The sequence below is a fragment of the Schistocerca nitens genome, chromosome 3, assembly GCF_023898315.1.
Source record: "Schistocerca nitens isolate TAMUIC-IGC-003100 chromosome 3, iqSchNite1.1, whole genome shotgun sequence".
NCBI lineage: Eukaryota > Metazoa > Arthropoda > Insecta > Orthoptera > Acrididae > Schistocerca > Schistocerca nitens.
The window spans coordinates 899,244,518-899,258,056 of record NC_064616.1 but is presented as its reverse complement, the minus strand read 5'-3'; the positions used below and the strand labels follow the sequence as shown (position 1 = coordinate 899,258,056).

At 39.2% G+C, this 13,539-nt stretch overlaps 1 protein-coding gene across 2 annotated transcripts in view; it reads right to left on the bottom strand.

The window, feature by feature from the left end:
- The window catches only part of LOC126248957 (talin-1), a 288,246-nt gene that overhangs the window by 135,725 nt on the left and 138,982 nt on the right, over window positions 1-13,539 (bottom strand). For both annotated transcript variants that reach the window (XM_049950492.1, XM_049950493.1), the window contains exons 3-6: window positions 1,097-1,256; window positions 839-936; window positions 606-735; window positions 335-499 (exon numbers count right to left, since the gene is read on the bottom strand). In XM_049950492.1, the coding sequence (XP_049806449.1) occupies window positions 335-499; window positions 606-735; window positions 839-936; window positions 1,097-1,232 (529 nt within the window). In that variant the 5' untranslated portion in view covers window positions 1,233-1,256. The remainder of the gene's footprint in view (window positions 1-334; window positions 500-605; window positions 736-838; window positions 937-1,096; window positions 1,257-13,539) is intronic.

Genomic DNA, 13,539 nt, shown 5'->3' with positions numbered 1-13,539 from the left:
TGTTCAAACAAAAATGCACTTCTTGATAAAATACATAAAGTGAACAGTAAGTTGAAAGTGCAGCAGAATAATTGAAAATGTCATTTGCAATCATCTGAGAGCACAATGCAAAGGAAAACTATGTCCACTAAATTTTCTCAATACAACTTGTGCCCCATTTTTTCCCCTTAACTGTCCCGTTTTTCTTTTCTTTTTTTTTTTTTTTTTTTTTCCTCCAAGCTTTTCCAAATGACCCATTTGTTTTTAATAAAAATGAAATGGACACCCTAAACTAGAAGAGAAGTTGATGTTACCATTTTACTGTAAAATCTCAGTTATTAGTATCTGCAGAGACCTTCATCATCTGTTTTAAGCTTCTTCCTCAGTTGGTCCATTTTGGCATCGCGTTCCTTTTCCTCTTTCTTTCGTTTCAAAGTAAGGGTTCCAAAATTTGGTTTATTTTCTAGCTCTTCCTCCTGGTTCTCTCTAACAAGACTGTATTCATCATGATTGGTAATTCCTGAAATTACAATGATTCTTTTTTGAAGGTGTTTTAAGCAGTAAGTTGCAAACAAAGATTGTGTAGAGCTAAGTAATGTTATCTTGTAAAAAACATTAATAGTTACCAATCTTTGTGCAAATAACAACCATTAAATTCACTACTGGTTGGCTGTCATCCACCAGTAATGTCTTCACTGTACCATCCAGCATCCTGACACGGAGAGTTCGTAGCTTCTTTCGATATTCTAACAGATCCTGTAGAAATTAATATAGAAAGATTCATAAGAACTAACTGCATCACCAGACATTATGTTTCATACTATTAGTAACTAATAACTCTTAATTGTCATCAACTTACACCATTCCTCAAAATATAATACTCCAAGTTTCTTCCCGGTTCCAACCACACTCCTTTCTTAGCATCTTCATCTGCTAAGAAAAGACCATAATCTTTTGCTGAAAAACGACAATATGCAGAATTACACATGTGGTGTAAATTACATTTTTATACTTTTTTTTCTCTTGAAACGTCAGCTGCCAATTTCTAGGCTGTAGTTACCTAGTTGACTAACCTCACAAAACTTACTCGTATACATAAATGTTGTATAACACTTACGCTGCCCCTGGTTGGCTTCAGATATTTTTTCCCTTATTATCCGGCAGGCATCATAAACTGTAGTTGTTGGGTCAAATTGCATAGTCTTCGTAACATTTTTGTCGACAATGCTGATTCGCAGTGATAGTGTGGCCATGGTCTCCTCACTCGAGTGTTCCCTCTGCAAAGAGTAATTGTGAATCAATTTATTTAGACTTAAAACAACATTCATTAATTATGAAAATATCAGTGCAATTGACTATCACAGCATGTAAATTAATTTCATCACTAAATATCCTTAGGCCTACTGCAATGGGATGTTTAATGACTGTTCAAGGTAAATACTTTGTAGCACATACTGTCAACAGCAGCACAATTAAAATAGTCAACATTATATCACACTACTATTTATTTTCATACATATAAATCAGTGAAACGATTCAGTACTCTTTGATTAAACCGTCACTTAGTGATCACTGACATGACTGACCCTCAAGTATCTATTCAGGTTTCAATGCAGAGGAATTTCAAGTCATATGACCACACTATTCGAACTACAAGGAAGGCAGATGCCAGGTTAAGTTACATTGGAAAGACATCAATGGGAGAGGGGGAGGTGGTGAGCATTACGCATCACTATTATATTTCTATTGTTTCCTGGGGTTTTGTAAGACCACAGACGAGACAGCTACTCATTCATGTAACAAGTCACTACATAATGAGTGAGGAAATATATTATTTATTCCCACATTGGTCATAGCTGTAAAATGAAGGAAACTGAAGGTAGGCACTATATCGAAAGTGCTATTCACATAAACTTTAAACATTCATAACAAGAAGGTTTCCTTAAAGAGAAGATTGCTGACAACTTTTTCTACTGTAAATAAGCATTTATAATACACACTTAAGGACACTCAAATTTATATTCTTTTTCCCCAAACAACTATATGGGGATGGGGGAGAGATAGTGATGAAATTGCATATTTCTTTAACCTACAGCCCTTTGACTAAACCTCTTAGGTGTCTGTTCCATTTATGTCATATCTCATTACGCTTTTCTCCAGAAACTTTGTATTCGGTCAACATACAACAATATTTTGTGTGACTGTACTCCAATAAACTAATTTCTTTACTGTGACAAATTATCACTAGTGTCTGTCTGTCGCAGAATTCTAGAGCATATTCCAAGTTCAAACATTAAGATATTCCTGGAGGAAAAGGAGCTTCTGTCAAAGAATCAGCATGGATTCAGGAAAAAAAAACATCCCTGGGAAACACAGCTTGCTTTCAATTAATAAAATGTTAGGGCTATTATCCTGTGGTTGAATGGATTTCACCTGAAAACCCAACATTTCATCCCCATCTGTGGAGGACATTTTCAAAGGGCATCACAGCTTCTTTGAATGTCCAATTCACACCATGGCTTGCTACTGTGTGAATGGGACATTCAAAGAAGCTACAATCCCCCTTGAAAGTGTCCTCCACAGATAAGGACAAAACGTTAGGTTTTAAGGTGAAATCCAATCGACAACAGCATATAATAAGCCAAAACATTTTATTAATTGTGACATTTACAGTTGCGAAAGTTTACATTTTACACAGCTTGCTTTATTCATATACAATATCTAAAAGTCAGTAGATGCCAGTGAACAGGTACAACCCGTCTTTCTAGATATCTGAATGGCACTAGGACTGTACCACACGGTTGTCTAGAGGAAAGTATCATAACAGGAAAGGAAAATGCATCGTAAAAGATGGTAGACTGACCAACTGTAGAACACTGTTCCAGCATTTGGAGTCCTTATTGAGTATGGCCTATATGAAAGTATTACACAGGTGCTTGGGCAAATTAAATGAGAATCTTTGGATGAGAAGTGACAGTGTTCTCATGAGAATCTGTTAGGTACATGTGGAGGACCAGTAGTCAAAGAAGATGGTATGACAATTCTTATTGCACAGTTCTGAATATGATGTAGGGAACTGAAAGCATTCAACATCAAGAATGATAGACTCAAACGACATGCCAAATGATCTGCAACTTAATGGTAAATTAGTCATCCAAGAACCTATCAGGTAGCACTGTGTTCACGTCTTACAGTTATTACAGAGAAACTACAAACCCTACTAACTAGATACAAAGAAAGCCATGGCAAAAAACAACATATGAGAAAACAATGTTTACCTGGAAAAGTATAAGCTGAAAACAACTCATTAGAGGCAGCATATACACATTTAAAAGATATCTGTAAATGCAGCTTCACAATAGTCACCGAGAAAAACATAATATCCAATAACTGTGAGATTTTATTATTTGGCATACCTTCTTTGGCATTGCCTTTGTGTTGAGTACAATATTCTAACTGTCTAAGAATTTCATAAGATCTACAAATTGGATAGTACTTAGTTTTGCATGTAAGTTACACACAGTATTTGAAAATGGATGGCTTTTACCAACTTAAATCAATTTATGGTGTAGTTCCAAATTTACTACCAAAAGTTCTCTGGCTAGTTAGCAGATTTGTCTATCTCAATAAACAATTAAACACCTTTAGCTACTACCCAAAATATGTGATTCCAGGGATAAAAAAGTAATTAATTTTTATAAAGTCTGTAGCTTTCATCACAGATCATCACAGTACTGATCTACCTTATACCAGGGGAAGCTTCCTGTATGCTTTCCCATGAATGCGAAATTAAATGAATGTGGCTAGCTGTGAAGACATTTTAGATTCAGAATTGTTCTTCATGGTGAAACAAACTTGAACAAAATCATAACAACTGTATTGCCATGTCAAACAACAGTGCAAAATAAACATTTCTGCTGCTATTACAATGAGTTTTTGACCAGAACAACAGTAATTTCTCCAGAGCTATTCTGCTACTTCTATACGTCACTTATCATGTCACTTTTTTTGTGACAACGTGTTATGAAATATTCCTGGGACATATTTAAATTAGAATATATTTTCAATAGGTCCCCTTGTGGCACCAAGTCAAGTGGCAAAATGTGGACTTGAATAAAAGTAACCTGACAGGCAACAGCTCCAGAACACAATAAGCATCTCCCATAACATGTAGACGCTGTTATTGCAGGTGCTGAGCATTTTATAAATTCAGGATTATGTGTAACATTATGGTCTCCTGTTGAATTTTCACATACACATATTGTGTTTTAGTAGTTGAGACTGGAACTGACTCAAATGTACCTCTATAAATAAATATACATGAACAAAATTCCCAAACTTATGTACATCTTGTGAAAATCACAAGCCTCTTCACGGGTGACTTGGTTTCTGTGCTGATTGCGATGTAAGTGACTTTTGTTCATGACAGGACATTATATGACAACAATGAATTCCGGTACAATTCTCCAATCAGTAGCTGTAAGCAAAGGGCTTAAATAAATAAATTTGCACGCCATCAGAAAGAATTTTCTTCTCTAGCAATAATATATCATTATCTACTGTGGTGACAATTCAACTCTAAATGTTGTATAAAAAAAGGAGGGGGAGAGAGGGAGGGAGAGGGAGGGAGAGGAGAGAGAGAGAGAGAGAGAGAGAGAGAGAGAGAGAGAGAGAGAGAGAGAGAGAGAGAGAGAAGTTATGTCAGTTATGTTGTGAGAATCCCTGATATTTCAACGTCCAAATGACCTTTCTAGAGTAGAGTTTTTTGGGATCCAGTTCCTTTGTTACACTTCATTTCTGTTTCACCTACTTCTGCCTACTAAATGCACAGTGTTGTGTTCATAATGATTTCGAGTGAGATCCCAGCAACTATAATGCATCAACTGCAGAGGTATTTAACATTCAGATATCATTTGAAACACTAGTTAAGTAACCAGTAAAACATTAAAAAAATAATGGGCTGCACTGACTTCTGCTATGATAAAAAAACTGCAGGATTTTGGTAAGATCTTACTGCAGTACTGATATAAAATAATGGCAGTGACATCGGTACCATTCTTATGTTTTGTTTTTTGTTACTGTTTACTGTTATATTCCCAGTGATGAAATTTGAGAAATCACAGTCCCACTCATGTATAATGACACCCAGGGAAAAAAAAAATGGTTCCCCTTCACTAAAGGGCCACACCCCAATCATTTTAATTATCCTACTAAAATCACTGGAAAACTTGATTACAAAGATGTTTTTAGAAATTCTATGTTTGTCTTAACTGTGGTCTTTTTCATTAACTGTCAATATACATTTCAACAAACAACTCCTTGTTTCCTACTGCTAAGAAATTGTAAATATCATTTCTATTCGCAGTTGCTTACATGTGAAATGGAGTGTTACCCCTAGTGTGAAATTATGTATAACATATCAGTTGATCGCTGCAGTTTTAAATACTTTGTAAGAATTGTGTAAGCTACGGAAAACAGAATCTAATCACTACCACAGCCCAATAATATATCCACAAGAACAAGTTTTCAGTGTGAATTACCAATCCAAATATTTATTACATACTAACCATCATAAAAATACTTGCCAACCTTACCAAAACTGCACGAAAATTATAATAAGACACATTTGATAGACCCTAATTGTAGCATTAATCAATAATTGAATTTGCATAATTAGTCATGTAATAGGACATAACTTTGTACTTTTAGGAAATATCACATTCAGCAGAAGCATACCGGTAATACTGAATATATACCTACACTATTTATTCACATATCATCCTACCAATGACATAAACAGATCACATTTTTTGGCTGTGAAGAGAGTCTTTGGTACCTGAAGTGCAAAGCAATCATGTGAGGACCAACCTCAGACTCCAAAGTAAACTGCTGTACTATAATATTTTCCTTTCTTGCAATTACGGAAATCTAACATACATAATGCATTCTCTTGTAAACAATACAAAAAAATGGTTCAAATGGCTCTGAGCACTATGGGACTTAACATCTATGGTCATCAGTCCCCTAGAACTTAGAACTACTTAAACCTAACTAACCTAAGGACAGCACACAACACCCAGCCATCACGAGGCAGAGAAAATCCCTGACCCCGCCGGGAATCGAACCCGGGAACCCGGGTGTGGGAAGCGAGAACGCTACCGCACGACCACGAGATGCGGGCTGTAAACAATACAGCTTTGTATAATAAGATACCATACATACATGCTCTGCTTAAGAAAGATGCAAGGAACAGCGTACTACACTTTCTGGTAAGTTAAACATCTTATCTTTAAGCAAAGCATTTTTCATCCCAACTGTCTACCTAATGAAGTGCTCCTCTCTATTCATTTTACAGACCTGTTCCAGTCTATCAGACAGCTAAGGTCAGTTTGTCCTAGCTGATCAACAGATGTACTCCTAATCTCAATCTATAAACATATGTAGTCTTCTGTAGATACGTTCAAATGTCATTCCCAGAACCTGATGTTTCCAGCCACGGACTAATAACTGTTTAATTATTTGAACAGGTTTCAGCATCATATTTTCCTTTGAAAGATAGAGGGGTTAAGTCACTCTTACTGAGTAACTGACAAGAGATCTTGTTATTTTTGTGTTATTTCTGCAAGTCCCACAAAAAATTTTAATCAAAGGTTTTTATTTCAAATGTTTTTATTCCTTAAAACGATTATGCGGTTTTAATTTTTTGTTCTGGGTGTGGCTTGGTTTGGATTCCATATTAAACTGTGTGTCCCACTGTAACTGGCTGGACAGAGCACAGGAAGGCAACAGCATACATCTAACAAAGTACAACATTGTGTGGTGCTCATATTACCCTTCGAGTTGACGAATATGCAAACAAGCTGATCAGAGAAACTTACTTCCTCCCACATGCATAGATGTCCGAAAGCGATCAGAAGACCCAATACATTTGAACATTGCAGCAGTTTTCGTATTACTGTTCGTAGCGTAATAATAAAAAAAAGAAACTTGCATCGTACTTCCGACAGACTCACCATGCTTAACGCGAAACATTTTTGAACTGTCGGATAAAAATGTTTATTTTCAATTGCTGTTCATTTAAAAAACGAAAGCATCACAAGCCTGTAGTAGATATGTCAGCCTTCACAATTCCAGGCTATAATCTGACATGGAATGACATGTAGACTCTACCTGCTGACGGCGAAATGTCCTAATAAAATTCCCAACTTGTAAGAAGTTCGATATAGTAGACATTAATGAGGATCTCAACGAATCTCAGGCCATAACAAGACGCCAACTGTCACTGCAGAAGAATGAATCATATGGGGTAGTCGTTCGAGGATCGACCAGAAGCATCGACAACATTTGTTCAAAATGATTGCGATCAACCACTGAAAATATCACTTTCATTTCATATTTAAAGTACAGTATAACTTTTTCGTTAATAATGTAGCCATGGAAGCTTAGCGATGAAAATTTTTGGAAAACGTCGCTTTCAATATCGCGGAAAGGTTCTCGTACCACTTCGACAACACTTCTTCCGTCACTGCGAGACATCACTAAGGCACAAAATTATTTTTTCGTAAAAAAAATTAAATAAAAAATAAAATGTTAGACTTCGTAAACTAAGTCCCGTGTCGCATATGTTCACCATTGAAAGCGAGATGCTTCCTTAAATTTTAATATCACCACCGGCGGAAAAAACGGTTTCTAAGATGGCACTCCAGCTCGGCAGGTGGCGAGTTTTTTCTCTTGGAGCTGGTTACAGATGCGTTACTGCGACCACCATTGCAATAGCTCCGAGGTTTGGCTAACGAGATGCTGCAGAACCAACACGTGAATATACTGCAATTTATGCATCAAACTAAACCAGTGTGATGAAAGAAAATTATTCGATATGCTTCGGCTCGACAGTTATCGTTTTCGATTTGTTGCAATGCAGTATCAAACGTCAAAATTTTGTTTTAAAACTTGACGCAGCTTTTACAGCACTCCAGCGAGTTTCGTAACATGGGTCTGCCGCTAACTCTGCTAATCATGTATTTATATGTGATGGTGTTTTTTGGGAATTAATGAAACATGTTTGCGTGGGCAGCGTGACAAGTGACTGTTGGCGGCCGAGCGCTGGGCACAGAGCTTCTTTTTAATACGGGCAGCGCGCCCGTTCCATCAGCTCCGCTCTTTCCCAAGTCCTTAGAAGAGCACGGTGCCTCGTGCACTCCATCTACGGCAGAGGCAGAATAAGCTATCAATTAGCAGACGCCTTCAGAACGCGATCACAGGCGTTATCTACTTCTAACGTTCATAAACGATGTTATTTGAGACGGTAACATCGCGAAGTAAGAGACTAGAGCATTCCAATACTGCCCCATAGGTTCGATCACCACTCTTATATCTAACATAATTTTGGCACGATGCGACTAGTAATTGAGTGTTCATAACAAAGTACTTCCTTTACGTACAAATTTCCAACGTGTTAATGTTAAAACTTCATCTGAAGGCACCAGCATATTTTTCTCGTTTGGGGGTAGACCACAATAATATTTAAATAATATTTTTTATTTGTTTTAATCCTCATTTACAATCAGAATGGCAGACAACCGCAACCGAGCGTCAATGTACAGTGCCTGTCAAGTTAGGAAACTATTCAAGCAGATGGTAAGCTGGGGTCAAGTGTAAAATGACTGAAGAGAGCGGCGTGCCGATATTAAATTAAGGTATACAAATGTGTGCGAAGCATTGTGGCTGCAAGTACACTTACATAAATTTTCTGTTTTTAATAGGAATCTATCCTTAAATCAACAAAGGAGAAAATTTGTTGGCAGTACAGCGGACGTACCTGCAAAAACCTATTATTCTCGCAATCTCCTAGAAACTTTTTAAATCACTTAACAGCCATGATTCCCGCCGAAGTGGTAGGATACAAATCGTGAATACGGGATTACAAAAACCGGAATCAGTCCGATCGAAATTTACCGAATACTTCAGTAGCTCCGCAGCAAATGAAAACACAGTATTATAGCATACCTAGTCGAGCATAGGTCTATAAATACTATCGAAGTCGCTGCACAATCTGCATGTCGTACAACCATAAAACTTTTTCAATATCCGATGGTCAGGAAATGCTGACTTTTTTCATATTTCTGCATCTCCTAAACCATGATCAACTAAATGCAAAACAGGAAGACAAACTCAAAGACGCGAATATTTCTCCGTCCGGGGTCGCACATCATCATCCTGGATAAAAATTAGACGCTCTTTTTAAAGCAAAATACCCTTAAGGCAACCTAAACAGCAAAATAAATTTCTCTAGGTGATTATTAGTAGCAATCATGTATTCGCAATGCACAAACGTCACTGAAATTCAGAACCGTATCTGCGACGTAAAACCTGCTTCCGATCCCTCAGAACCTACCTGACCCTTAATGCCAGCAAATCACAACTTAAAAATGCTACGAGCCGACAGAGTTCCGTCCATTACTTTACGAGTATACATTCATTAAACAGATACTTCCGTCCCAAACATTTCCCTCCCTTTAAGTAGCAGTTTGACGGAGGAAGTGAGATCTTTACTTGTAGATGCCACGCGGGAGGAAATTCGAGAAGGAGCAACGCTAGAGTCAGAAAGCATCGGAGTGGGGAAGCGCGGGAGGAAGAGCCAGCTGCTAAGCGACGACGGCAGACTTACCATTGGTACACGCCTCCCGGAGCGGAGCCTGTGCCGCGAACACCAGTGTAGCAGAAACGTGCAACAGCTCCAGTCATCCATTCCCCGCGCGGCACCCCTACCGTACCGTTTCTATTCTTTATCCACTTATAATTAACCCTGCTGATGAAACCTGAAAGTTCGGGAGTTGCCTCGATATCTCAGCTTAAATTTTCTCTTTTAGACCTATATACGGCCAGCTGTCTACGCACTACAGGCATTAGTATTCTACGAAGCAGTGCCGACACATGATATTTCAGTTATGTTGTTTGATTAGCCAACAGCGGTGGAAGCATTAACAAAAACGCAGTTCTTAAAATACTGGAAGATTTCTGTTATCTCGGTTTGTAAATCGGCAGCCAATTAACGCAAACAAAATAAGATTTTAAATAACACCATCGTAAGGGAACTGTTACATGTACTATTGAATTTAGAGACGAAAATTAAATGATAACACTTATTTCACAATTGAAAACTATCCGACAACTCGCAGACTGATGTTCTCTGCGAGAGATTCGCCCGAAAACCTAAGACTGTTCGCCAAACTGAGTAGCACCTACGAACATTAGAGTTTTTTCTAGGAACGTGTAATGCACGATGAGTCCTGGAGACGCTAAGCCCGAGAGTGCTGGCACCGAATAAACAAAAAGTGGGATGTGAATGACGTTACCTAGTATCACCGACTGATAGGAAAAATAAAATTCCCGCCTAAAGAACAGTGCGGCTTAGTGACTGGCTCACGAAACCAGCAGAACTGCTGCCTATCGACGAACAGGGAGCGCTACTGAGCTGGCGATACGAGCGCAGGGGAGCGACACGGTAGGGGAGCGACACAAGTCCGCCCGGGAAAAAATAATTTATCCGCGGGATGTGTCGGAGCGCGCAGCGAGCCGGCGACTGGGCGCACTTACCTCGCCATGGCGACTGCGGCGGCCGGTCTGAGCGGATCGGAGCGGCGCGCCCCGCAATAAGGGGTTGTGCTGGCCAATAGGGGCGCAGGCGCCCGCGCGGCGGCCAATGGGCTTTCGCAACGGGGGATGGGGACGCTGGCGCCCTCCGCGCCGCGACGCTACCAGACGCGACCAGACGGCGCCCGCGCGCGACGTCCCGCCAAATGCTACGCCACCCCCGGAGTCCTACACCCATTTGCCTTCGCGTATTTATTTCTTCATTATCCATTGTCATTAACAAGTCAATCTGCCTTCACGATACCTTGGCCGTTCCTCCGATCAAAAGACACGATTATCTACTTTTTTCCTCGTAGGTAAGATTTCTTCGACTAGTTAAGATGGCACAGAAATGTGGTATCACACACTAACACATGGTTTAGGTTAGCTGATTGTTCGTCCAATCAGAATAAACGCTGCTGCAGAGGGTTTCAAAACACATTATAACGCACGAAATACCATCAATAAATGTAGAAGAATGTGCTGAAAAAGTCCCCAGAGTTCTGAAGCATTACTGAAAGCTCCCAAGCTCACGTAGCATTCGGTATCAAGAGTTGGGTAACACCAAAAATTGTCAGCAATGAGATCTTCAGGTCAAGCCGGTTCACCATTAATGGAATGGGAGGAAGTGTAGTGTGTGAATTCCTAAGTGACCAAACTGGTGAGGTCATCGGTCCCTATACGTACACACTACTGGAACTAACTTATGCTAAGGACAACACACACACACACACACACACACACACACACACACACACACACACACACGCCCGATGGAGGACTCGAACCTCCGCTGGAGGGGGACGGGGGGAGGGGGAGGGGGGGGGGCGCGCAATTCGTGACATGGCGCTTCTAGCCGCGCGGCAGGCGGAAGGAAGTGTAGTCTACATCGTCTAAAGCAGCAACTGAAACTGCTTGGTTTGGGGAAGAATAAGAATCACGAACGTGATAAAAGTTGTAATTGGGACCTTCTATTCGTCACCAACTAATCTGCAGAAGTAATAGAGAACATCACAAAAAAAAAACCTGAAATTTTCATGCCGAGGCCGCTGTCCCTTGCATGTTCTATACAGAATTTGAGGTGAATTAGCTCCAATCTTGGACCATACATTACCAGTGAATCCTCGGTTCTTGTACGTCGCGGGGAAATGTGAAGGTGCATTAATGACTTCGCGCATGGTATTAGTTGTAATCACAGACTTTTCGCAGATGATGCGGAATTTTTGTCAACGTGCAAGCTGACAGTGCGTTTCTTGAAAGGTGTTGTTCAAATTGTGCAAATAATCACAGCAACTATAGATCTCCGTATTACAGAGTTTCCAGCTGCTGCTGCTACTCTACTACTACAACTACTACTAATGCTGCTGCTGCTGCTGCTAGATGAAAAACTTCCTTTCCATTACTGACAGAGAAATTATGGTGTGGAGGTGGTTTTTCTGTGTTTCAATCATGTCAGGCACATCGCAAGATAGCATATGAGAGTTTAGGTGCTTCGCATATACACTGCATGAAACTATGGAGATATAATTCCTTGCAATGTAATAAATGTCGTAAGATACAAACTCACTTCCCTTTACACCGTGTCGCTTTGACATCTAATCTGCTTTATGACAAAATGATCCACAAAACCTTTGAGAATGATAATTGAAATATCGAAGTCGGTGATGTGAATACACAAATTCTAACAGTAACTATGAGAATAACATTCACTGTTTCCCTAAATTATATCAGCCATGCATTTTCAAAATCTTGAAATTTAAATATAGTGTCAAATTGAGCTTTTAATGCCTTAACTGTTAATTATGAGTGTATGACAATTCCATACGTCTAACAATAATATGGAAACTTCGCAAAACCGATCGCATCGAATGGTTTCGAGATGACATCGATTTTAGCAAACTCAGCTATATAACCCTGGCGCAAGACGTTCTAGCTGACCTGGATTATTTCAATGTACACATATTTCATTACTTGACAAACTGTGTAAGCTAGTATTAACGGTTTCCACAGTTCTGCATCTTTTCATTCGGTACAAGAAGAAAGAAAAATCAACAAAAAAAATCAAACAGGATTTTCTTCGTGGTATTCGCAGCCACGAAGAACATGCAATAGTCTTCTGAATCTTCAGAAAAATGGATAGAAACATAAATCACTGAAAGTGACGTGAAAGTTACCACGATATTTCTTGCCGAAAGAACAGAAAATTATGAACAGTAAACCTTACAGGAAAATAACAAAATGCAGAGTGTTCACTGGACGCTTTATTTACTTTCAGTTCGTTCAGCAGTTGCAAAAATTATTAGTCAGCCGAAGGCTGTCGTCGCTCTGACGATTTGGTGTAACCTAAATAAATGATAGCTGTGACTTGATTTCCAGTTTTACAAAGCACACGTCACAATTTTTAGAGCTGTAAAACCCATACACCAATCATCACTAAAATATCCACCAAAGGAACAATAGGAGGATGGGGGAGAGTAACGCAATACGATGACAACAGCGTGTTGAAGTATGAAAAACCAGCCTATCTGCACTATTCGCAACAACATTTCACTACAATAGAGCAAACACGATATCAGGGCATTCCAGAAAGAATGGTGGTACTTGGCAAAGTGCAAACATCTCAGACATGAAGAAAGTGTATATTGATCCATTTTACAGACTAATTGCAATGGTAAGTTTCTGTTTATTATTGTATGATGACAGCAGTACGCTGCATAAATCACGAATTGACGAAAAAATCGCATCACTATGTGATTATTGTTCTTATAATGTATCCTTTCCTACGCTTGGTTCTATTAGCACATCGTTAACCGTCCCGTGTTTAGCCTCTGTGTAACTGCAGTCAACGACACTACCCAAGTATCAGTGGAGATATTCATGAAGAAGGGATTGATGAATGCAGCACACGGTACAACACAGTGTAACTAC